The sequence below is a fragment of the Eriocheir sinensis genome, chromosome 31, assembly GCF_024679095.1.
Source record: "Eriocheir sinensis breed Jianghai 21 chromosome 31, ASM2467909v1, whole genome shotgun sequence".
Taxonomy (NCBI): Eukaryota; Metazoa; Arthropoda; class Malacostraca; order Decapoda; family Varunidae; genus Eriocheir; species Eriocheir sinensis.
The window spans coordinates 152725-179106 of NC_066539.1; the positions used below are offsets into that span (position 1 = coordinate 152725).

The window sequence follows — 26382 nt, forward strand, 5'->3', positions numbered from 1 at the left end:
CTTTTCCAGGTACAGACGCCCCCCGCCGTTCTCGGCCTCACCATTCATGGATTCGCTTATACGCGGGTAGGGTAATTGCCCCCCCCCCCCGGACCGCAGATGAACACTCGCGTATATGATGGTGCCACTAGAAACACTTTCCTGCGACGTAACAGGCTGGGGCCAACCCAACTTTGTCAGATTTTCATACTCAGCCTCCTATGTTTGCCGATTTCTAACCCCAAAACTGCCTCCTTGACCCCAATAACTGCCTTCATATATAGTTATCGTTAAAATGGTTAATTATTGCTGTTCCTTGGCAATAGCTATGGCTCAGAAACCGGTAAATACAAGGCTCTGAGTACGATAATCTGGCAATGGTGGTCCGACCATCAGGCCCCACCAAGAAAGCCTTCTGGCTGAATGTTAATAAAAAAAAAGGAGAGAGAGAGAGAGAGAAAAAAAGAAAGAAAAATGCCAAAGCAGAAATAAGTCTTGGAGTAGACTTGTAGTGATGTGATGATGCCCTTATTTTCAACTCGTACATCTCCATGTGAAATCACTATTTTGTATTCACATAACATGTTCAAACTACCTCACTGAATTATACTCAACCTATTCCACCACTCTGCACTCTACTTTTTTGCTGCCACATCTATACCAATCTGCACACCTTTTTATTTCTTATATCATCCCATTTTGGTAATCCATATGCTCTTCTCAATTTTTATTCATTTAGAATGTAGATGTAGTCCTCTACAACTGGTCAAGGAATTACTTGTTCATTTTATTAATTGAACTTATATGATACTGATGCACATCACATGTTTAATTTCATATATTTTCCATCCTCAGAAATTTGAAGAAGACCTGAAAGTTGGAAAAGTACTAAAACATGAGGACAGCAATGATGATGACCTAAAGGCTCTAAAGAAAGAAGTTAAACACAAATATAAAAAAAGTAAATATTTTGGCTTGAAGAAGAAGAAAAATCAGAAGCCAAAGGGTTTGTCCAAGGCTGCAAAAAGAAAGGTGGATAAACGTCAAAAGGAACTTGCACAGAAAAGAGCAAAAGCAGTCGATCACATGGTGAGGCAGGTGACTGCAGCCTCAGGTGTTCCCAGGAACAGTTTGTTGAGTCTGAGACATGAGGAGCAAACCAGTAACACACATGGCTTTGAAGTGTCTCTCATCTCCCAAAAGAAAAAGAAAAGCACTGCAGCCAAGGCCTCTGTAAATAGTTTCATGGTAGAGGTTGCATCTGATTTTAAGAAAAAGAGAAAAAATATTGTAGATACAAACAAAGCAAGCAAAAAACAGTGCTTTGATGTTTCATTTTTAGACTTAAAATCTAATGAAGTATCTGAAACCAACTGTGCAGAGAAGAATGGCAGTGTTCATATTGAGCAAGCTAAGAGAAAGAATAACAGTGCAGTCAAAAAAGGTAACAAGAAATCAGTTAAAAGTGAAGACATGATTAAATCTCAGACAAAGGTTGATAAAAGTATGCAGAAAAATGACACACATAAAATTGAGCATCAAGTGCCAATACAAATGACGACAGACATCATGGTAGACAAGCCAAGTGTTCAGCCCAGTAGTGTTGAAGCAGCACATGGAAGCAAAGCAGAAGTAATTCAGGACAGTGTTTCATCAAAGGGAAATAGTGCCATAAGGATCCCTGAGGGTATGAGCCAGAGAAGCCAGAAGCCCAGGCCTCCTAAAACAAAGTCTCCCTGGGATGAACCTCTTCGTAATGGAGAGTATGAGATTTTTGTTAAAAGCAGAAGGCAAATAACCAAAAGCAAGAGGAAAAAAATCAGTCCAATTAAGGTAAGCTATGCATGATAACATTTTTCCAGTTGGTAGTATTGTATAATTGGCAACTTCCAAAACTGGCCTTATACCAATGTCAGTGCTGGAATTTGGCCTAGTCCTTAGTAGAGAGGCATATATACAATGTGTAGCGCAATAATGAATGCCTTATAACGGTTTGCTTCGTGCTAAATTACATTCCTCAACACCTTGCATCTAGTTGTATTCCCTTCTCTCAATACAGTAAAAGTTTGATAATCCGATGTCCAATGTTTCGGAAAACCCAATGGTTTGGAATTTTAGCTGAGGGTCAATTTTAGTTTTTTGGGGGGGTAACAAAAATCTGGAATTTTTTTTTGAAAAATAGCTATACACTGTATTAAATTCCGCACCCTCGCTGACACTTGTGAGATCCACTCGGTTCACAGTTCACAGCATGTTTACCCAGCTGGTTGTCCATTACACTGTTGTCCTTCAAATTTACTTAGCTTGATCTGTATTCTTCCACCATAATAGCTCCTATACTACACCACTTTGTATAGCAGAGCTACTCAACTATTATGAGCAAAGGTCCAGTTAGTCAAGTTCCAAAGTATGCAGAGGTCCAGATATATAATTTACATGCAGTCATGAAAATAAAACACCCATCTGAGTATAGAGTAGTGTACCCATATGATTTTTATTCATTTCATATTCACTCTGACTTATTTATACAAAATATAAAGCTAACTAGTGAATATAAAAATATTCAATTTTGTAGCTAAAATATAACAAGACATTTTTTTTCTCAAAACAATTGGAATGAAGTTTTAAATGAAAAAAAATAGATATATGCACTATTAAATATTATGCTGCTTTCATAATAAGAGCAGTACTTTTAAACCATAACAGGAATTGAACTTTTCTCAGAAAATAAAATGCAGAATTTTCAAATGGGAAAATTAAGAGATTTACTTTTTTTTTTTTACAACAAAGGAGACAGCTCAGCACAAAAAAAAGGAAACAATAATAAAAAAGAAAGCCCACTCTTAAAAAGAATCCAAAGAGGTGGCCAAAAGAGAGGTCAATTTCGGAAGGAGAGGTGTCAAGATACCCTCCTCTTGAAAGAGTTCAAGTCGTAGTCAGGTTGCTTTAGTAAGAAATGTTACTTCTAAAGCATAACAAGATTTTTAGTTTTTTTCTCAACTAACAATTTGTAAACAAATTCATAATGGAAAAAATCGAAATATTCTTGCTGTTTGTGTTATGCTCCTTCACTGAGAAAAGCTAAATTTGCAATTGCATAAAAACTATTCTAAACTTATATTTAAGGCCCCGGGAGTATTTGTAGGTTATATACATATATGTATGATAGACCCAGAACCTACCCTTCAGTCAGTTGAGGAAATACACTTGCAAGACTCCATTGCCAGGACCAACATGTTGTATAATGATATTTTTCTCCTCCTGGAGCCTGGGGTCCAGCTACAACACTCAGAAGGTCCAGATTCAGACCGTGGACCGCCAGTTTTATAGTCCTGTTCTACCGTGAAGAAGAGGCTTAATACAATCATTTTTGCCAAGAAGAAAATGGCGAACGCTGCCTCACCCTCACCGACACGTCATCTGTTTGTTTATGTGTGTCTCTTGAGCAGCAGCAGCTGCTTCTGCTTGTAGTTCGATAGTTATGATCATTATTATTACCGGTTTCATATTTTTAAACCTGATTTTTATAGGAAGAAGCATTCCTTAGTAAATAATTCACATTGTATGATATGTTTAAACTTAACCCCCGGAGTCAAAATGGTATGGAGGCATTATGAAGTTGCGTGGCAAATCTCGATGCGCGGACTCTGCCGCAATAATCATACGCACAAACTAGAAGAGTGAGAAGAGAGGAAGAAATAAATCATGTAAAGAACATAGTGGATAAATATAAGAATGAACCAAAATTGTTCAATAAATACCTTAAGGGGGTATGCGACACCTGGGGGGGGGGGTTTGGTCATAATATAGCATTTTGCAAAACTGGGTTAAAAACGTTCGTATACCATCTAAAAATAATCCCCGAGCAATGTTTTCCTCGTAGCAGAAATTTTAAATGTCTGGTGCGGGTTTAAATGGACCGAATCACAGGTTAAATTTTGTCTTTTTTAATCGCAGAAAATCTAAAATCAATCAGATTTAAGTGAAAAGTGTAGGGAATGTTGATTTTACAAGTAGCTAGGGACTTATGATTAGATGTTGTTGATAGGGTAAAGGAGATAGGAGTATTAAGAGGAATAAGTGAAAAAAACACAATTTTACGCGATGTTCGACAAACATAATAAAAGAAATACCATTATGCCTTTCTATATGGGAAACTTTCAGAATATTTTCCATCGGGCTCTAGGTAGTGCTATTTAGATGATGGACAAAAGTCTAGAGTGATTTCCTTAGACTGGAATAATAATAATAATAATAAGCTCCTGTCCTGGTGCAATCAATGGGGGATGAAATTAAACCCGTTTAAAACCCAGAGTCTAATTATTAGTAGATCTAGGACCCACCAGCCTGTTCATCCTCCTATTATTATTAATGGTACACCTATTAGAGATTGCACTTTCTTATAATTGGTTGGTGTTACTTTTGACTCTAAATTAACTTGAAAAACACATCCGGCAGTTGGTGGCATCAATTTCCCAAAAAACAGGGTTGCTTCGTAAATGCAAAATGATATATCAGGATGGTTGAGTTATTTTACAGAGTTTTTACTCATTCATCCTCCCTTCCTTTGAATATTGCTCCCCTGTATGGCTTTTGGCTGCCAATTCCCATCTTCATCTTTTGGAGAGGGTCTTCAATAATATTAGATTCCTACTACCCAATCTTAATCCGGTAGCAACGGGGATCATGTTTCTTAATGGTCCCTCCAAGCAAGAAAAATGAGAAAAAATCACCCCTCACACGAACCATTTCATAATATATATCCAAGCATTTGTGATCAGATTATGTATCATCTATTTTGGGGGGTTTATATCATGGCACAAATTTGGCCCAGCGCTGCTACATGGTAAAGCCACAAATTTGGCCCGTCGCTGCTACCGTGTTAATATTACATTAGAGCATCGCCGGTTGGTAGGAAGTTTGACATTTCTATATAAAACTGTTAGTACTAATGACCATCCCCTTCATAGTAAACTTCCCCCACCTTTTAACCCGGTAGCAACGAGGATCATGTTTCTTAATGGTCCCTCCAAGCGAGAAAATTTAGTAAAAATCACCCCTTACACAAACCATTTCATAATATTTATATCAAAGCATTTGTGATCAGATTATGTATCATCTATTTTTTGGGGTTTATATTATGGCACGAATTTGGCCCGTCGCTGCTACACGGTTAAGCCACAAATTTGGCCCGTCGCTGTTACCGGGTTAACCATGTTCGTGCTACTAGGTTCACAGAATCCCTTAATAGTAGAGCTTTTTCATATACAGTGGTACCTTGTGATTCGAACAATTCCCAACTCAAACACAAACAAACGGCTGCAGACAAAGCCACCAGTGTAGCCAGTTCAGTGAATGTGATACCGCGGACTCCTGCCTCAAAAAACGCCAACCCGCGACTGCCATTTTTTCCCGCACACTCCCTTGAAAAATAGCCCAATTGCGCGGGAAAAACGTGGACCTGGCAACGCTGGAAGCCATTCTTGTCAGTCACGCTTGCGCTTCCCTGCTTTGAACGCCACACTTTGTTGTTCTTGATATTTTTTGCATATTTTCATGAAGCTAACCCTCATTATGGCTCCCAAGAAAGTGAAAAGTGACAGTGCAAGTGGTGGTAGGAAGCTTAAGCGTTATAGTATGGAAATGAAAAAGGAAATAATACAAAACCAGAGAAACTACCAGCATACCTTTCATCATCACTGTCATCATCAGCGCTCCATATCCATCCGTTTTTCCTTTCTTCCTGATACAATTCGTCTTCTCTTCAGTGTATTCCACCCCAAATCATCTTCCCTCCCACTCATCTTACAACCAGGTTAATAATAGGAGATGAGTGCCACAGTGAACATCACCCAGGCCCTTTGTAAACACTACTCTAGGCCCCGTTGGAAACAGCGCTGATCAGCTGATCAGTGGGGAGCTTGCCAACCATACGTCCTTTCTCCACGGTGCCCAACAAAATGCATTTACATGTGTTGGCAATATTTAGTTGACAATATATATCTGGTTGACAATATTTGAGTGATCTGGCCACAGGGCACAACATAAACCCATAAAAATGTTAAAAAAAATATGAGGATTTTGGGGCCTGGAACAGATTAATTTTTTTCTACATTAATTTCAATGGGATAAATTGCTTCCTAATTCGAACAGCCCAAATGAACCAATTAAGTTCTAATCACAAGGTACCACTGTATGCGATGCAATACTAATCAGTTTTCAAGATCATTTATCCCTGCCCTAACAGAGCGAGGTTGTTAATTCCTGTTCATCTAATTTATTCAAAAGTAGGGTTAATTCTTTTCTTCTAAAACACCCTATCTCATTTCCATAGCTATGCTGGGCCCTCCTTAGAGACCCAATCACGTTTGGGGTTATAATCATTGTGACTCTTCTTTGGGGCTCCCTCATAGTTCTGATAATAATAATAATAATAATGTCTGCCTGTTGTCTATATAGCCGCACAGCACACGTGGTGACAGACTGCGAGGCACTGAGGCTGCCAGGTTGGCAGTGGGGTCCTGAAGGGGGGGGCGTATTGTTACTGGTATGAAATGAGTATCAGACATTTACTACACCAAGTCCCAAATTTAGAAGGGATTTCCATTCCCAAACATTTGCTTGTAGTAAAGCAGAAATATGTTAATGTAAGCGAATTTTCCCATTTAATTTCTCTATAGAGATTGAGATGCGTTCCTCTGCGCTCCCAAAAAGTCCACCCATTTCAAAATCCAAGACTCAAAATAATAGAAGAGAATACCTGAACAACTTAAGAGTCATATAAACGTGTTAAAATTGGAAAGTCATTAACTAATAAATTAATAGCGTATGTACTTATATGATACTAGTGCTTCAAATTTTGGTGTGGGGGGGGAGGCCCTACTCGCAGCTGGCCAAACTTTGCTCACAAGGTCTCTGATTGGTCTGTGAGCCAGCTCGTCTGTGATTTGTCTGTTGCTTTAATCCCCCCTTGAACTTAACTTGAAAGTCAGGAGTCGCCCAGTCACCAACACTTACAAACACTTTGCTATTTTCTATTACATTTACATCCTGGACTGATGCATAAGACTTTCTTGTGGTGGAAATAAGTTCTTCACTTGAATGGGAACCACATGGAGGAAAATATTTCATCAGGTGGCCTAAGAGACTACTGAAACCGGAGGATGGGACAGCAGATAAAGGGAGGAGGAAGAGATGGCTAGCAGATGTTATTGCAGTTACCAGGTGCAGTTGGTTCAAAAACTATTCTTGGTCAGTCCCAGTGGATTTCTGACCCTCTGACTACTGTACATAAGAAAGATGTTCAAGCTGCCGGTTCGGAGTCTTGGGATGGTTGCTCTTGAGGTGCTATCTAGTCTTTTTTTTATTTTTAAATATCAATATATGCCCCATGCATGCCCTCAACCTAACTTGATACAGCAACAGTCACTTAACACAGTAGCAGCGGGGATCATGTTTCTTAATGGTCCCTCTAAGCGAGAAAAATGAGAAAAAATCACCCCTCACATGAACCATTTCATAATATATATCAAAGCATTTGTGATCAGATTATGTATCATCTATTTTGGGGGTTTATATCATGGCACAAATTTGGCCCGTCACTGCTACACGGTAAAGCCGCAAATTTGGCCTGTCAATGCTACCGGGTTAACCCCTTCCCGGCGGCAGGGCAGATGTATGTACTACCAAAAAAATAATTGTCTGTATAGACGCTGTTGATTTTCATCCATATGTGTATATAGAGATTCCCCGCAAGTGGGCATTCCAGATTGACGTCTCTATATAGACTCTGCCGCAAAACTGAACAAACATTTTAATCTATATATAGATGTTATTTAAGTTAGATTGGTTATATGTATATTCATATATTTATATGAAGGTTTAGAGTGTAATCACTGACAGTAGATGAGTCAGGATCATCAAAATCATCCAAAAAATCAACAACTATATCCTCAGCTACCAAAGAAGTCATTTCTTCCGGCTTAAGAGGTCTCTTTCTCCTTGACATGGTAGACTATAATAATAAAAGAAAATGGAAGAAAAAATGCAAAAATTCCCGGTTTTTGCTGATGTGCGTTGTACATCCGCCACCGACAAAGCACAAGCGGTGACTGTCCTTGAGAGGCGATGTCGGTAAGTGTCAGGGGGTTTGAGATGCCAAATAACGATTTATTTTCTTAATTTTGTTAGTAGTAAGGAATCGTCTATATATAGACCATGCTACAATCTAATGTGGGCAAATGAGAGCAAATGTCTATACATAGATGCGCCAACAAAAAGTCCCAATTTCGTAACGTCTATATATAGATCCTCCGCCGGGAAGGGGTTAATAGTATTTAATGTGAATCAAATATACTTCTAACCTCAACTTACAAAACTTTTGAGGCAAGGCAATATAATTGGAGGATGTTTGGTGTAAGTACTCTTGCATCTATATTAGATTTAAGTGTGCTACACCATTATAAAGTACTTCAGTTTATTTAATATCATATAACATTCTGTTGCCACACTTATGTAGATTGTAGAGGTCTTGAAATGTACACCACTGAGTGCTGGGAATTAAGTCCAGGTCTTCAGAATAGAAGGCAGGGCAGCAAACCAACTGAGCCACTGATGAGCTAAAAGGTCTATGTGCCATCTGCCACTTCTTCCACACTTAACCTGACACCCCAGCCCCACACTGTGGACATGAATGAAAGGTGACCCCACTCACAGTCGTGGTTGCTGACAAAGCAACCCATGTTCTGCCAGCGAACACAACTTATTTTCAAGTTATGTAAGAAAACATCAATTCACAAAAGGTACATTTCTTCTAACTCCTGAAACTAATGTTGATAGATCCTGCCAGGAGGTACTCAGGGTGGGAAGGGGGCCTGCATGGAGATTTGACTGGAGGGACTTGGTGTCATAGATTGGGCGAGGCGACACCCCCCTGGCGTATGCCCCCATTGATTGATTGATAGATAATAACATATTCATTGAAACCCTATTGTATGATACTATCATACACATATATCTTACTACAATATAGATTAATTTGAAATGTGTTCTTAGATCACCATAAATGCTTTCAGGAATATAATCAATTTCCATCCTAAAGATAATACTTTCATGAGATAAGGTGATATATTGTAGTGTACAATATAATCTGTCATTCTGTATGTGTAGCATAACTTTAATGGGCACCCATGCCCAGACCAGATGCAGGATATCTCACATATTACACAGTAGTAGTAATGCACAACAAAGACTGAAACAATCAGGCACATGACATGATTAGCTGGGTATGAACAGAGAAGTGATGCAGTAGATGAAAACAGCATAATGCCCAGGTGCAATCTTAGGCATGCTTTGAGCTCTGTACTGAAATTTGAAAGTAGTTTACTAATAATTGTCAATATATTGACTACTATTGTTTATTGAGGGCAATGAATTCCATTTGGTCACTATATATATATATATATATATATATATATATATATATATATATATATATATATATATATATATATATATATATATATATATATATATATATATATATATATATATATATATATATATATATATATATATATATATATATATATATATATATATATATATATATATATATACACACATTACACTTGGTCTTTATCTATATTTAGTGTATATTTTCTCAAATTCCTTCATCAAGAGCAAACATGTGAGAAGCTTGCAAACTCAAAATTTTCCTGTGATTTTGGCACCTTCCTAAAACATCTTTAAAATTTGAAAATTCTTATCCTAGAAATTCACAACCACGCCACAGGTGAACTCTCATTATTATCAATTAGAATTTTGAAAATGGCATATTGTAAATGGCTTCTAAATGATGTTTATAAAATCTAAGCTAATAGCTGAAAGTATTTTTCATTCCCATAAAGGGAATCTTCTAACTAGAGCAATGTGTATACATGAGTTGTGTCACTGGTAGATTGAATGACATGTCTGTCATACTGTCTATATGATATTATATATTTTAACATTTATCAGATATCTTCTTCCCATGCTATACTAATAGGAAACTTCTTATGGTTAGTACTGTGAATTAACACCATTTTTTTTTCACAAACAAGAGTAGGTTTAATGATATTGTCATGGATAATGTGAGAATTTCAGTAAGATCATATTTTTTTTAAATTGACACCAATTTAAATGATGGTCTCAAAATTAGTCAAAATAATAATATATATATATATATATATATATATATATATATATATATATATATATATATATATATATATATATATGTGTGTGTGTGTGTGTGTGTGTGTGTGTGTGTGCATCTGGCAGTTAATTGGTTCTGAGCAATATATATATATATATATATATATATATATATATATATATATATATATATATATATATATATATATATATATACAGTGGTACCTCGTGATTCAAACTTAATTGGTTCATTTGGGCTGTTCGAATTGAGAATGTTCGAATTAGGAAGAAATTTATCCCATTGAAATTAATGTAGAAAAAAATAATCCATTCCAGGCCCCAAAATCCTCATATTTGAACATTTCTATGGGTTTATGTTGTGCCCCGTGGCCAGATCACTCAAATAAATACATTTAAAACACTTAATATTTGCTGGGACCTACCAGAATTGGTCTGTCTTATAGACTCGACAGCACTGCTTTGAGATGTAAACAAACATGGCAGAGACATCAACATTCAGAGGGGTAACGGGTATAAAGTTCATGCATCATATCTCTATTATTATTATTATTATTATTCATAAGTCTAGTTGTAATAATCTAGTATATTTTTGAAACTTAAGGAAGTGTGAAATTTCAAACTTGAATGTGCTTCAGTGTTTGTTGAACTCATATGTAAAGTAAGAATGTTAAAAGATAAGTGCAAAATGGAAAAACAGGCACTTGTAAATATAGAATAATAACCAATCTTTTCAATATCTCTTCAGTATTATCCATAAATTGTTTGTGTTTATCAATCAAACAAAGTTAAACAGTTTTATGAAGGTCTGTCTTACCTCAATGATCCCTGTCTTCTAAGGAAACATAGTGTGTCTTGCGCCTGTTGTCAGGTTTGATGTGCATCCATCCACTAGTTTGTTTAGGTACAAGCATTAAGTCACTTAATTTTCTTCCTGACCGGTGACATTTTACATGAAGTAGTGGTAAGTACTACTGTTATACACATTGTTATACCACGCAATTGGGCTATTTTTCAAGGGAGTGTGCGGGAAAAAATGCCAGTCGTGGGTTGGCGTTTTTTGAGGCTGGAGTCCGCAGTATCACATTCACCGACCTGGCTACACTGGTGGCTTTGTCTGCAGCCGTTTGTTTGTGTTCGAATTGCGACGCACATTAGAATTGAAGAACAAAATTTGTTTGATAAATGTGTTTGAATTGGGAATTGTTCAAATTGAAAGGCGTTCTAATCACGAGGTACCAATATATATATATATATATATATATATATATAGAGAGAGAGAGAGAGAGAGAGAGAGAGAGAGAGAGAGAGAGAGAGAGAGAGAGAGAGAGAGAGAGAGAGAGAGAGAATGACTATAACAGGCTATATTCAAGTCAGTTTAATAATTAGAGTATATTCAACCAATATTGGAAAGATTTGCCATACCAACCATTTTTAAATAAATGAAAATGTAAATGTACCACTGCTTATTCTGCCTGGTCATTAATAAGTCAAATAACAAATAAGCATTGCCAGGTTATTTCCTTGTGTTATAAATTAGAAACCCATTTGGAACATTTCCATTACATATTAAAGATTATATAGGTCAATTTTTTAAGCATTTGTGTTTTTACTTGTTTACTTGTTCATGTGGCTATCTATTAACTAATTCATTCATTTATTTATTTAGAAAAGAATAACAGCAAGCATCCCCAAACAACGCACTATAAGTATCAACTTGAAGAAGAACAAAGAACATGAATTCAGCGATTATGTTCGAACAATAAGGGCCAGCCCCAGCATTCCTTTCAAGGCTGATCAGGCACCAAAGGCTCCGGTCCTCAAGCCTTCTCCTTCCCCAATCTTGGTGAAGGGACCTTTGCTTCGGAAGAGGTTACAGAAGATGGCAGCTGTATCAGCGTCTCCAAAGCTAAATCATAAGAAAAATAGGCACACTGCAGCAGATTATTTTTAAGTTAGTAGATAATTTGCCAATTTTACAACTGTTCTGATTACTGTCATGATTACCTCTAGCAGTTTGCCCAAGGAATAACAATCAAGATGTCTTCAATTTTTTTCCCTTACTACGGGTAATAGGGAATATTTTAGTTTTTGGAAAAAAATCGGATCTTACAAAGTGGGCTGAATTTGTTAAATAAAATGCTTTCATCTTATATTGCTTTTTTCATTGGCCTAAAAGTCATTAATGTATTTGTTATATCCATATGGGCAATTGAGTAATTTTCCCACGTAGCATGAATTTTCACATTCAGTTTATTCAGTGTGACAAATGAGTTTTGTGCATTTAAGTATTTTGTAAATGTTAGCAAATAGTTTGGTTTGAATCTGTTTTTAAACTATTACAAGGAGGAAGGTCAAGGGCAAAACAAAGTGAAAGAAAAGTATAGTAGATCCCTCAAAGCATTATCAGATTAGGTTAGAGAGGTGTCTTGATATTCCTCTCTGAAAAAGTTCAAGTTAGAGGATCCCAGTTATTTTTTATTTTTTCACCAGCACAGACCTGACTAATATTAATTGCTCCCACATATATGAATGTCATGCATAACTGTATTAAAAAAAAAATACTAAAGCCACTTTTTATAGTCAATGGTTTGCATGAGTGCAAAATAAAAGTAGCAATTTCATTAACTACACTACTCCTTTGAACATAATGATGTATTTGTAGTGTCATTGGACTGAAATACGAATGAGTAATTTAAGCATAAGGACTGTTGGAAGCTTTACTTGAGGGAGGTTCATTCATCATTGAAGATTTACTTACCGTATTTGATGGCTTATAAGACGCACCCCCTAATTTCGGCAGGCATTTGAAAAAAATATATATAATAAACAGGTTTGAACTACGAGTGTCAGGTGAAGATTTTTCGCCTGACATTCGTAGCCCTCCCCACTATCAGGTCATTTTTTAAAGTTTCACGCACCCTCAATTCAAGTGACATGTAATTCCTAGTCTTTGTGAATAATGTTATTTACATATGTCTTGCAGAGCAGATGAAGTAGCCAATACCGTGCAAGAACTGAATGCCAACAGTACAGTATCATTAGGTGCCCAAATACTCATCTTTTCATTGCACTTGTGTGTATGATGTGTAAAAAAAGATGTAAGAACACTGCACTTTAACAATAAAAGGTAATTTTTTATGTAAAACACCTTAGAATTCACCTTCAGCCAGTTTTATCACCTGTACAACATTAAGCACACCACACCACACAGCCTACATGTCTGTTGTCTCATTTCCTTTACCTTCTTACCGAAGGTGACAACATGCTTGATGGAAAATGTACTGCTGATGGTGATGGTGTAAGATGCTGTTTGTTCTAAGTTTCTTTACCTTGAAAAAATTCTGTCATCTTCTGGGGAATTAGATGAGTTAGGGAAATGATCTTCAGATAGTCACTTATCCATGCCATAAAGTAACTAAATGGGATGTAGCTCCCTTAATAAAATAATGTTCAGGACGTGTAGACTGGATTAATTGTGATGGTGTAAGATGCTGTTTGTTCTAAGTTTCTTTACCTTGAAAAAATTCTCTGTCATCTTCTGGGGAACTAGATGAGTGAAGGAAATGATCTTCAGATAGTCACTTATCCATGCCATAAAGTAACTAAATGGGATGTAGCTCCTTTAATAAAATAATGTTCAGGACGTGTAGACTGGATCAATCCATCAATCAACAAAGGCATATGTCTGAGCAGGCATTAAACTCGATAAAAAATCAGTATGTTTGGGGGAACTTTAGCACAAGATTTTTTTTTGTTTAGTTTTACCTACATTAGGGGGGGAATCCCCTTCAGCACTTGGTTCCTCACCTCCAAGTCCTTCAACATCCCACTTAGTAATCAACAGCTCCTTCATGAGTGCTAATAGATTTGCTTCCATTCTTGTGTTCATGTATTGTAGTGCAAAGATTCAATAACCATCAGTGGGCTGGCCCATTGCCCCAGATGTCATTTATTCTTCTTGCTTCCATGATCCTGACTGCCACCTTAACCAGGCACTGCTTATCTTATGCTGTACAATTGTTCCACTTCCACATTCAGAGCAAGGCAATTTTTTTTGAGTTGGGAAAGTTAAGGTGAAGAAAGTAGTCTGCAAAGATGCAAGTTTTGTGAATACAGGTAACTCGATTTATGCGAGTTTGGTTTATGTGTTTTTTAAATAACACTGGGTCCAAAATCCAAATAAATGTTTAATTTACAAGTTTTTTCACTTATACGCGATATTTTATGAAGTGGGCACCAGATGTCTTGCACAACTGGACTCACATGGCACTGCGGCCACACAGCTGAGCTCAGTTCTTCCCGCGCGCCACTTGAACAGTACAGTACCCACACTGCCACGCTACTCAACAACAACAACAACACCCTCGCTGCTGTGCTACCACGAGGGGAAGGGCAGCCAGAGGAGGAACCAGGAGGAACCACGAGAGGGAGAGGAGTCAGAGTGATACAGTAGGCATTAAAAGGTACAAACCTACCTCTTGTTTGATTTACATTGTTTTTGATTTACGCGACCTCTTCAAAGACGCAATACTCGTGTAAATCGAGAGTTACCTGTACCATCAGACCAAGTGACTCCAACTTCCTACTCACCTATCTAGTCTTGGCTGTGGCTACGCTTAACAGCATGGGTCCTGCTGCCTACTTTTGGTGTTGGAACCTTGCTCTGAAAAACAAGGGTCAACTTTTACTTGTGATAGAAGGACAAAATTTATTGTCTAAAAGGGGATGTAAAATTTACAGGCAATTAAATTTTACAGGAGTAAGTTTGTGGCAATTTAAGTACCTCAGCTTTGACAATTATTTCCTCAAAATTTCAGTAATTCTTCAGCATAAATTTTTCAGCCATTCAAAACAAAATATTGCCTTGAACAAACCCTCGGTCTCCTAAAACCACTTCTTCAGCCTCATAGCCTACATGTCACAGCTGGAAACAAGCACCAATAGCTCTCCACCAATCCCATCTCCTCATGTCAACTATAAAAAAAAATAGTGCACCTCAGCAGTTCACTCTTTGTGGCGAGGAATACAGAACCCCCAGCGTGGGCTGTACTAGTTATCTCTATTCTGGTCTTTTTGTGTTAAAATGCCTAAAGTTGCTTCACAGATGAAATGTTTGAAACCTCATCTTTGACTTTAGGAAATTCAAAAGCACTTCATCAAATACATTACCCAAAAAGAAAAAAACACAGTAAAGACCTCGAATATTAGAATTGGAAACAAATATAAAACTTCATAAGACCATATACCAACTACAATATAAATTACTTTAGAAGCCAATGCCTAAAATCTGATTAAACTATAATACAACATGTAATAAGACTCTCCTTCTAAAACATGCAACAGCAACAATGCTAAAATGGCAACAGTGACAATTGTTCTGTGAATGAGCAGAGCATGATTAAAAAGTTTCAGGGTTTGTTCACAGTGTGTGTAAACCCTTCCAATCAGATCTCATGTCAGGAAACAAAAAACAAAAAAAAACAAAAAAAGTCAAAATAAACCTGAATGATCAAGCTTCACCATCTCATTTCTAAGCCTCTGATATCTTTATATTCTGTAGTAGTTTTCTGCATCTGAATACAAACTAGGGCTGCACCTATGAAGTTTTTGTATTTGCAAGTGTTGGTTTCCCTGCAGTACCTTCGTTATGATTACATCCACTCGCTTTGTTCTTTACAAATGCTCAACCACACCCACCCTAGGCAGTTTCAATGATCGACAAAACGTTATCCATTAACGTATTGACAGTGTCGTCATGTATGTACGAGGTGTCGTAGCTCAAGGTGTAATAGAAGGCACCATTGTACATATTTATTTGGTGACACGTAGCGTAGTGGCACTTGTGGGCACTGGACACTATGTACACGTCAGATATTGAAAACTGGTCGCTGTATGCACGGGTCAGGGGTGAGAGGTCACCACCATTGACGAAGGTGTAATCCATGACAGGAAACGGCTCATTGTTGTAATAGTCTTAAGGGCGGACAAGGTCTTCCATTAGAAAAGAAAGCACATGCTGTTGGAAGTCTTCCCCGGACATGTAGAAAAGATGCAGCTGCTCATTCAGTTTCTTCGCGTAGGGCCAAAATATATCACAGGCGGTGGCGGGGGTGGGCATGAGGTACACAACTGGGGTCTGGTGGAAGCCCAACACGTCCCTCTGGTAAGGCGGAATAAAACAGCACAGGTCACAGTTCCAAGTCATGTTGATGTGGTAGGTTTCTCGCTTCAAGCCGTGCTTCTTTACCAACTCCACCATCCAGTGTTGATGGCTGCCTGCAAACAGGTGTTGGCCATCAACTCAGACTCATGACACTGGTCCAGGAACTTCTTAAACACGGCCAGAAGGAGACACCTGTGGATGTGCTTGGAGCGTGGGGTGCCACTGGGTGGATGGAAGGCCTCCAGAATCAAGGGGATCCTGCTGCAGGCCTTAATGCTGCTTTTCTTCTTCTCCAGTGCATGAGGATCACTTGTGAGGAATTGGTTGACGGCCTCTCACAACCTGTTCCCTTCATTGCACAGACACATGCACGCCTAGCTGAGCCTTATAGTCTATGTACTCCCCTTTGGAAGCTTGGTGAATGACATTTGCAAGCACTCGATCAGAAAGCCATTGATGACTGGTCCATAAACGCATGATGAAAGTGGAAGTAAACATCATACTCTTGACCATACAGGGAGCAGAAGGGTGAGAAACTGACCTTGGAAGCTGGGGTCACAAGGAGCCTCCACAAGGGAGTTTTGGTGTATCCTGCTTCAGTGTTGCACAAACTGTCCATCTTCTGCTGCACTGTTTCAGGGTCATCATCAAGGAACTGAAAGGCAAGTGCTTAGATCATTGGCTTGACACATGATGCTGGTCCACTCGCACCTAAGACAGGCAACTTCAAGACCTCATTGTCTGATATTGCAATAAAAAAACTCATGGGACTAAAGTAAACCAGACCTACTCATGGGACTGAAGTAAACCAGACCTTGTTTAACCTGGTAGCAGTGACGGGCCAAATTTGTGGCTTTACAGTGTACCAACGACGGGCCGAATTTTTGCCATGATATAAACCCCTCAAAATAGATGAAGCATAAACTGACCACAAATATGTTGATATATATTATGAAGTGGTTTGCGTGAGTGATGAATTTTTCTCATTTTTTTTGCTTAGGGGGGCCTTTAAGAATCATGATCCCAGCAGCTACCAGGTTAAAAAAAATCACAATAGTGGGCCACTGAAAATCACTGTTAAAATTTAATTCTGTTGTGCAGACCATCATAATACCTCAGGTCACAATTCTACAAGACACCTAAAAAAGCCAATATCTGGCAAAATTTATTTCGACTGTAGTGCCCTTCAGTCTATTGAAGTGAAGTCTTCCTCTGTTGCTTGGCTGAATTCCTCTCTGGCTGTCATGAAAAATTGCTCTTTCATTACAAGTTTGCATTGTATCAGTCAAAAGCTCACATTTTATTCATGAGACAGTTTTGGTTGACACTGTGCTATAGGCAAAATATTAACCTTTATTTCAACAACGTAAATTCTCAGTAAATCTCCTGCCACATTTAGTACCATCAGATTGATCAGCAAAAGGTTTTTCAGCAAGAATTCCATCAGACTGCACCAAGTTTTCAATACCTTCATGACAAATATAGTGTGTTTGTGGTAAAGTCATGAAAGTAGTGCCATGGAAAAACTCTAGGGACCCAGCCAGCCGCGTTTACATTACTCACATGCTCCCAGTGTGGAGAATGTGAACACCGCTAGTCAGTCACAAAAGTAGTGCTGTGGAAAACTCTAGGAACACAGCCAGCCACGTTTACATTACTCAGCGGCTCCCACCCACCTGCACATCCCTTAGTGGTGACAGAAGCTCACACACCCACGGCTTCCCCAGCCTGTACCGCATCACACCTCGCAGCGGGCTCAATTTGCTGGAAGGACGAAAGGCAAGGCGAGGTTGGTTATGTGACGTTAAAGCTACTGAATAAAAGCTAAAACTAGTAGTCATGTATCCTCTAATAATAACCGCAAATAATAACTAAGTTCCCTGAGAGAAAGCAACTTGTGATGGGAAGCGTTACGAGTCTTATAAAAATACAGGTTAGGAAAAGAGTTTTGTCAGTGAAATTTGTGACCAACTCAAATTTACATAATCATTGAAATTTTTGAGCAATTTAACAAAAGGTACCCTCTGAAATGTACTAATTTGTCACAGTGGCTTTTTCTTCTGATGTGAATAGTCACAACCATAGAGTAAGACAGGGAGCACAAGGGACTTGAAGATCCGGGTCTTTGTCCTTCTGCACAGGTATTGACAACGCCATATACTCGTGTTGAGCGAGTCCATAACACCGTGGGCCAGACCAATCCGTCATAAGACTTCCTGGCCAGACTCACCGTTGTTATGAACTACGCTACCAAGATATGTGAAACTTTCTGAGATCTCAACGTCCTCGCCACACGCATGAACAGACTATACTGTGTCATCCAGCAAGCCTCCAAACACCTGTACCTTGGTCTTGGCCCAGGAAACCTGAAGTCCCAAGGGCTTCGCCTCCTCGTGCAGTGCCTCGACAGCCATCACCAAAACTTCCAGCGACTTAGCCAGGATTACTGCATCATCAGCAAAAACAAGGTCAATGACCCTGGTATTACCAATGGATGCTCCGCCGTGACTCCGGTCCACAACTCTGCCCAGTACCCTGTCCATACAAGTGTTGAAAAGCGATGGGGTAAGGGTACAGCCCTGCCTCACTCCAGCATTTACGGGAAAGAGGCTGGACAAGCCCCCCCCCCACACACACACACACTTCACAGCACTCTCTGTCACAGAATACAGGCCAGTCAGGAAACCAATAGTCCTCGGAGGAATCCCACGGAGTCGCAGAAGATCCCAGAGTGCCTCACGATACACTGAATCAAACGCCTTCTTGAGATCGACATAGGTTGCAAGCATCCCCTGTCGAAACTCACGTCGGCGCTCCACCAGTACGCGAAGCGCTAGGATACTGTCAGTTGTCGACTTACCAGGCGTGAACCCAGACTGTTCAGGTCTCTGCAGCTTCAGCAGCTGGCTGCGAATTCGCATCAGCAATAGGTGGGCAAGCACCTTGCCTGGTACACTGAGCAGTGTAATACCACGGTAGTTGTTGCAGTCCTGGCGGTCCCCTTTCCCTTTCCAGATAGGGACGACCAACCCCCTCTTCCAGTCAGGAGGAATGGTACTAGACTGCCATACGGCAGTCAAGACCGCATGCAACCCGTGATCATGGCCTCACCTCCAGCTTTGAGCAGCTCCGTGCTTATGTTACAGGCGCCAGGTGCCTTCCCACCCCTCAACTTGGCCACAGCCTCTCTGACCTCGCCCAGAGAGGGTGGGCTTTCGTCAATGGGTGGATCAGCATTGGCCACCTGCAACCCAGCAACTGGAAGCTGCCCACGTGGAGGGTCCGCCATGTACAGCTGCTCAAAGTACTCAGCCCAACGAGCCCTCTGCCCATCCATGTCCGACACGAGGCAGCCGTCAGCTGTTCGGATAGCGCTCACCTGAGAGGAAGACTTGGAGCGGAGCTTCTTCATGGCTCGGTAGGCAGGTCGGAGGTCATTCACATTTAAATGACCCTCGACCTCCTCGGCGAGACATACCTCTCCTTGTCTCTCCTCAGGAGAGCTCTAGTCGTATGCAGGTAAAGGTAGAGGTAAAAAAGCAGGATATGTGGAAGGTAAGAAGGGAAAGAAGGAAGAGAGAAAGGAAGGATGGATGAAGGAGAAATGGGGGAATGAGTGAAGTCAGGCGAGTGTCAACCTTCCCGGAACTCATTTTAAAAGTAAGCAATCGGGAAGGTAAGGAAGGAAGGAAGGAAGGAAGGAAGAAAGGAAGGAAGAAAGAAAAGGAAGGGAGAAAGAAAAGGAAGGGAGGAAGGAAACGAAATGTGAGAGAGGAAAGGGAGAAAGAGAGGGGCAGATACATCTTATACTTCCGGATTTCAGTTTGAAAATAATAAGTCGGGAAGACGAAAAAAATGCAGAAAGGAAGGAAGGAAGGAAGGAAGGACAGATGGATGGATGAAGGAGAAAAGAGAAAGAGTGAAGTCAGGCGAGTGTCAACCTTCCCGGAACTCATTTTAAAAGTAAGCAATGGAGAGACAAGGAAGAAAAGGAAGAAAAAAGGAAAGGAAGGAAGGATATATGAAAGAAAGATAGAAATAAAGAAAGATAGACGGATGGAACAAGAAACGGGAGAAAGAGAGAAGGCAGGTAAATCTTATGCTTCCAAGAACTGATTGTAAAAGTAACAAATGAGAAAAGTGTGCCAAGGATAGAGTAAGGATGGAAGGAATGACGGGTGAAGGAGACACGCGACGAGTGAATTCAGGCGAGTGTCAACCTTCCCGGAACTCGTTTTAGAAGTAGCAATAGAAAGATAAGGAAGGAAGGAAGGAAGGAAGGGAGGGAGGGAGGACGTAGGGAAGGGCAGATGGATGGATGAGGAAAAATGGGTGAGAAGGAGTAACGTTAGGCAAGTGTAAACCTTCCCGGAACTCGTTTTAGAAGTAGCAATAGAAAGATAAGGAAGGAAGGAAGGAAGGGAGGGAGGGAGGACGTAGGGAAGGGCAGATGGATGGAGGAGGAAAAATGGGTGAGAAGGAGTGACGTTAGGCAAGTGTCAACCTTCCCGGAACTCGTTTTAGAAGTAGCAATAGAAAGATAAGGAAGGAAGGAAGGAAGGGAGGGAGGGAGGACGTAGGGAAGGGCAGATGGATGGAGGAGGAAAAATGGGTGAGAAGGAGTAACGTTAGGCAAGTGTCAACCTTCCCGGAACTCGTTTTAGAAGTAGCAATAGAAAGATAAGGAAGGAAGGAAGGAAGGGAGGGAGGGAGGACGTAGGGAAGGGCAGATGAATGGAGGAGGAAAAATGTGTGAGAAGGAGTGACGTTAGGCAAGTGTCAACCTTCCCGGAACTCATTTCAAAAGTAAGCAATCGCTCCCACGGTCTGGTCACGTAGCTAATAGGACGTGGCAGCGGCTGGACGTGCCCGGAATAGCGTCTCAACTCCTTGCTCTGCGACGGCCTCATAGTTTTTTTACGTCTCATAAAATGCAAATGCGGGTAAAGGAGGCGTCTGCTTCACATCTGAGGCGAGTGCGAGGCCAATCAGGCGATCCTTATGTGTCGAAAGGCGATGAAGTGCGACCTTATGGATGAGCATGACGACCCGAGAGTGTGTGTGTGTGTGTGTGTGTGTGTATCTTTCCCTCTTATACCTACCCTGTGAAGAAGACACGAGATGAGAGGAGGAGGAGGAGCACAGATGAGGAAGAAAAAGTGGGAAAACAAAAGCAAGTAGAAGAAGAAAAAAAAAGGAGGAGGAGGAGAAAACGAAGAACAAGAATAAGAACAAACAATAACAAGAGGAGTTGGACAAACACAGCTAAGTAGGTAAATAAAGATAGATAGATAGATAGATAGATAGACAGGTAAGTAGAAAGGCAAAGAGGTGGACAAACAAGCTCGTGTGTGTGCCGGCGAAGATCTTACGTGATAAACCTTTCCATCAGGGCTTCAGAGGCTGGCGGGTCCTCGTGGCTGGCTGGCTCTCGGGCGCCTATTTACCCTCTCCGTATTAAAGACTCCGGGCGGGCAGGCTTCGTGCTTAGGCCTAACGTCTAACGAGTATTATAATGTAGCTCCCAGACACCGTCAACCCAGCCCTGATAATATTACGGGAAGGTAAAAATAAATCGTCGTCTACCTTTTACCACATCCACTAATACAATGATATATACAGCCGCTCAGAGATGTCCCCCGTTGATGGATGGAGATATTGCTCAAACAGTCTTTTACCCATAACTACCAACCCTCCGGCGCCAGTCCTCGCCCTGCCCTGCGCCTATCCCTGGCGGCCCCAGCACGGTTATCAACACACGACACGGCAAGTTACAAGACATAGAGCTCTATGATGTGAGGGGCTGAGGAATTATCTTTGGAGTGACTACACAAGTAACATCAGTACGTACCGTCAGCGTCGTTGGCGGTCCTCGCACTTCGCCGTGGTCACACACTCCCCCCGTGGAAGCCTGCTGCCCCCGTGAACAGACCACAATCACCGTCAGCCGCGCTACACATCGTCTCGCCACTGTTCCCTCGGCACTGCACTCGCAGCACAACACACAACAGTGACACGTGACAAAGGAAACAATCAGTTATGCGACCAGAGGTCACACCCGAACGCTGTCATTCGGAAACGCAGTCAACAACCAGCCGCGATGGTGGTCAACCCTCCTCTGGCCGTGGGGCGGCCGGCGCAGCCGACGCGAGTCGTTGAGCCAAGGAGATTCGAAACTGTCTCATTCCCTTTGAGACCTAGACAGCGTTGTGAGCAGGCCTTATCTCGCCAAAAGACTCATCCAAGTATTGTTTGCGTCAAGGAGTCTCGGGGCACAGCGGTGCGGCGTGTCTCAAGGGAGCTGAGAAAGGAGTCCCTTTCCCAGCGAACGACTCGACTGTTTCCCAGCCAACTAGCATTATGGATAACAATGTATCTAGTGACCACGTCTTCCTGATGCGTGTACAACCTATACAAGGTCAAGTAAATGTAATATGAATCAATATTTTCAATTCTTAAATTATGAACCACAAAACAGGCATGGTATTAAATGATACACAATAAAACTGCGCGCGCACACACACACACACACACACACACACACACACACAGAGAGAGAGAGAGAGAGAGAGAGAGAGAGAGAGAGAGAGAGAGAGAAGGAAAATTGTATAGAGGAAAATAAGAGTGCAGAGAAGGAAGAAGAGGAAAAGAAGAAAAAGAGGAAGAGGAAAAGAGACAAGGTAAGGGTAACGATGAGAAGGGCATGGGCGGGGTAGGGGCGGCTGTGACACGGGCGCGGGCAAGGATCAAAGAGAGAGAGGACATTTGGTTCCGACGTCATTGTTACGACGTCACAGGGAACGATGACGTCACGCCCGCATCTCGTGCGCACTGGTGCCCAAAGCCATGGCGAAAGCATGGGAAAGCCCCTTCTATGACGTTATTTCAATGCAGCAGAATATGAAACTATAGTACAGAATGAGTTTTGTAATAGGCTGCAACATTTATGCACCAAATCGAGAAAATTAACCAAGAGAACAGCAAAAAATGCTGAAGTTGAGCTGTCACAGATGCTGTATTTCGTCCACACTATACTATATGTGTGTTTCATATTTTCTTTTTGTATCCCTACCAAAATATCGGTGACTAAAGCAGTAAGGAATGCCATACCAAAAAATGAAAAAACTGGCCTAGCCTACTAATACATAATGTGACATATGCCTCACTAAATTTCCAGGAATTTTAATGTTTTCAGCAGAAGTCAACAGTAGTACGCATAGATTTATAAAACTATTACTACTTTTTTTCTAGATACAGCCCCCACAACATCAAAGAAAAAAATAATTATAATAAAAGTAACTCTGCACATTATTCTTCTAAGGCAGTTGATTTATTATGATACCAATTTGAGAACCCAGCCCCTAGTTGATGTGACAAATTTGGTAGTATAATTATAAAGATGGTGCAACGTACGTACAGCGAATGTTAACTGTTAAACAGTTCATGTGACTATGAAAGTCTCTTGGCACATTTCCTGTCCTTAGTGACTCCCTGTAAATCAGTGTGAGAAGCTTGCCCAAAGCAGATGCACAATCAATCAATCAATAAATCAACATCAGTCAATAGCTCTGAAGCCACTGGCACCTGTAAATGGCACTGGAGGAGGGTCTGAATCATCATCTGGGACGTGCTGCCACTCGCCTGTCCCTGCACTCGACACAACACTCACCCCGCCACCACCAGTCACCTTCATCTTCACTGCTTTCACTATACACACCTGCATGTGGTTTTGATGGAATATGTACAGATGGTACAGCCCCTGGCTTCAGTGCCCTTGTAGCCTTTAGTCCCCAAGTGGCACCATCACTCCTTAGAGAATAATCACTTTTTAAGAAGTGACGAGAGCACACGCGGGCATTTCTGGCGTCATATTTATCTGCCCGTCGGCACGCTATTTTCCACTTCCGACAGGTTTTCTTGTCTCTAGGGAACCTCTAAAACCTTAGGCCACTCTTTCCTTAGTTCCTTGTGTTGCTGGAACACCCAAACACCCATTTTAGCTTCTTAAATAAGGGGTTTGGGCTCCAGTGGGCACCAGTTAAACAGCTGGCGGGCGTGACGTCACAGACGCGGTGCATGATGGGAAAACAAATGCTCAGCGAAATATCCTCTCTCTCTCTGCTCCTTGGGCGCGGGCGGTGTCACGGGCAAAATTGAGCCTCGAGCAAAATTGAGCCCGGGCATCCACATGCCTCTGTTATCTTAGCTCAAGCTCGTGTATGTGGGGTTCTTTTCGACTGATATGACGTCTAGAGCTAGCATGATCATCATTCTTTATTATGATGACAAAGACCATGTCAAAATTTGCCCCATTAAATAAGAAATTACATAAAGTTCGGCAGCTTTTCCTCGTCGCCAAGCCATCCTCCAGCAGCGCTCCGACACCCATGATCGCACATTCATTTTTCTCAGAAAATAGGATACCAATCACATTTACATCAACATATTTCCACAGGTGAATACTTAGGCCATGGTCACACCAAGCTGCGACACCTGAGATTCATTAATAACGACAGGGGAAGGAAAAATATAGGCCCCTGTCATTGGCAAAATTGAGCCTCGGGCAGAATTGAGCCGGGGCATCTATATGCCTCGGATTTCTTCGCTATTATATGTTGTATGATCGTTCTGTTGACATGTATGGGTAAATTAACGCTTTCTGTATCTACATATTGAAGGAAAACGCAAAATTCGCCCTAGTAAATCAGAAATTACATAAAGTTCGGTACTCAGAGTTATATACCTAGAGCGCGCGAGCCAGACACTCGGGTGCGGCAACCGGAAGTACCTCGGCCGCCATCTTTGGGAGCCCAGTCCAGCCAACTCTGTGCTCCAGCCGACAACTTCAAAGTGGAGGTAAGTGGTAGGTGGTGATGGTGGTGGTGGTGATGATGATGGTGGTGGTGGTGATGGTGGTGGTGGTGGTGGTGATGGAGGTGGTGGTGATGATGATGATGGTGGTGGTGGTGATGGTGGTGGTGGTGGTGGTGATGGTGGTGGTGGTGGTGATGGTGGTGGTGGTGATGATGATGGTGGTGGTGGTGATGATGGTGGTGGTAGTGGTGGTGGTGATGGTGGTGGTGGTGGTGGTGGTGATGATGATGGTGGTGGTGGTGCTATAGTGGTGGTGATGGTGGTGATGGTGGTGGTGAGTGAGAGAGAGAGAGAGAGAGAGAGAGAGAGAGACGGACTGACGTGACATAGATGACATAACTCTCTCTCTCTCTCTCTCTCTCTCTCTCTCTCTCTCTCTCTCTCACCACCACTACCACCACCACCACTACCACCACCATCATCACCACCACCGCCACCAGCACCACCAGCACCACCAGCACCACCATCATCACCACCACCACCACTATCATCACTACTATCACCACCACCACCTACACCATCAGCACCATCATCACAACCATCACCACCACCACCACCACCACCACCACCACCACCACCACCATCATCACCACCACCACCACCACCACCACCATCATCACCACCACCACCAGCACCAGCACCAGCATCACCACCACCACCACCACCACCATCATCACCACCACCACCAGCACCACCACCATCATCACCACCACCACCAACACCACCACCATCATCACCACCACCACCACCACCATCATCACCACCACCACCACCACCACCATCATCACCACCACCACCACCACCAGCACCATCATCACCACCACCACCAGCACCATCATCGCCACCACCACCACCAGAACCACCATGATCACCACCACCACCACCACCATCATCACCACCACCACCACCAGAACCACCATCATCACCACCATCACCACCACCAGCACCATCATCACCACCACCACCACCACCAGCACCATCATCACCACCACCACCACCACTACCACCATCATCATCACCACCACCACCACCACCACCACTAACACCACCATCATCACCACCACCACCACCACCACCACCACCACCACCTCCATCATCATCACCACCACCACCACCATCATCACCACCACCACCAACACCACCATCATCAT

At 41.5% G+C, this 26382-nt stretch overlaps 1 protein-coding gene and 1 long non-coding RNA gene across 5 annotated transcripts in view; one reads left to right on the forward strand and one right to left on the reverse strand.

Annotated features, from left to right (window-relative positions):
- LOC127005775 (ribosomal RNA processing protein 1 homolog B-like) overlaps positions 1–12344 on the forward strand; it is a 50781-nt gene extending 38437 nt beyond the window's left edge. The window contains exons 8-9 of one of the 2 annotated variants that reach the window (XM_050874870.1): positions 835–1812; positions 11861–12344. In XM_050874870.1, coding sequence (XP_050730827.1) covers positions 835–1812; positions 11861–12145 — 1263 coding nt within the window. In that variant the 3' untranslated portion in view covers positions 12146–12344. Of the gene's footprint in view, positions 1–834; positions 1813–3246; positions 9440–11860 lie in introns of those variants that run through there. The other variant, XM_050874871.1, reaches the window with a different exon arrangement.
- Positions 12345–12488: 144 nt separating this feature from the next.
- LOC127005776 (uncharacterized) lies at positions 12489–22685 on the reverse strand. Of its 3 annotated transcripts, none has more exons than XR_007758899.1 (5): positions 22209–22685; positions 18034–18121; positions 16899–17012; positions 13709–14857; positions 12489–13523 (listed from the first exon to the last, which is right to left on the reverse strand). It is a non-coding gene; the product is annotated as an uncharacterized LOC127005776 (long non-coding RNA). The 3 variants fall into 3 exon arrangements; XR_007758900.1 differs by having other exon boundaries at positions 12489–14564; positions 14785–14857; positions 22209–22621; XR_007758898.1 differs by having other exon boundaries at positions 12489–14857; positions 22209–22604.
- Between the last annotated feature and the right edge of the window lie 3697 nt (positions 22686–26382).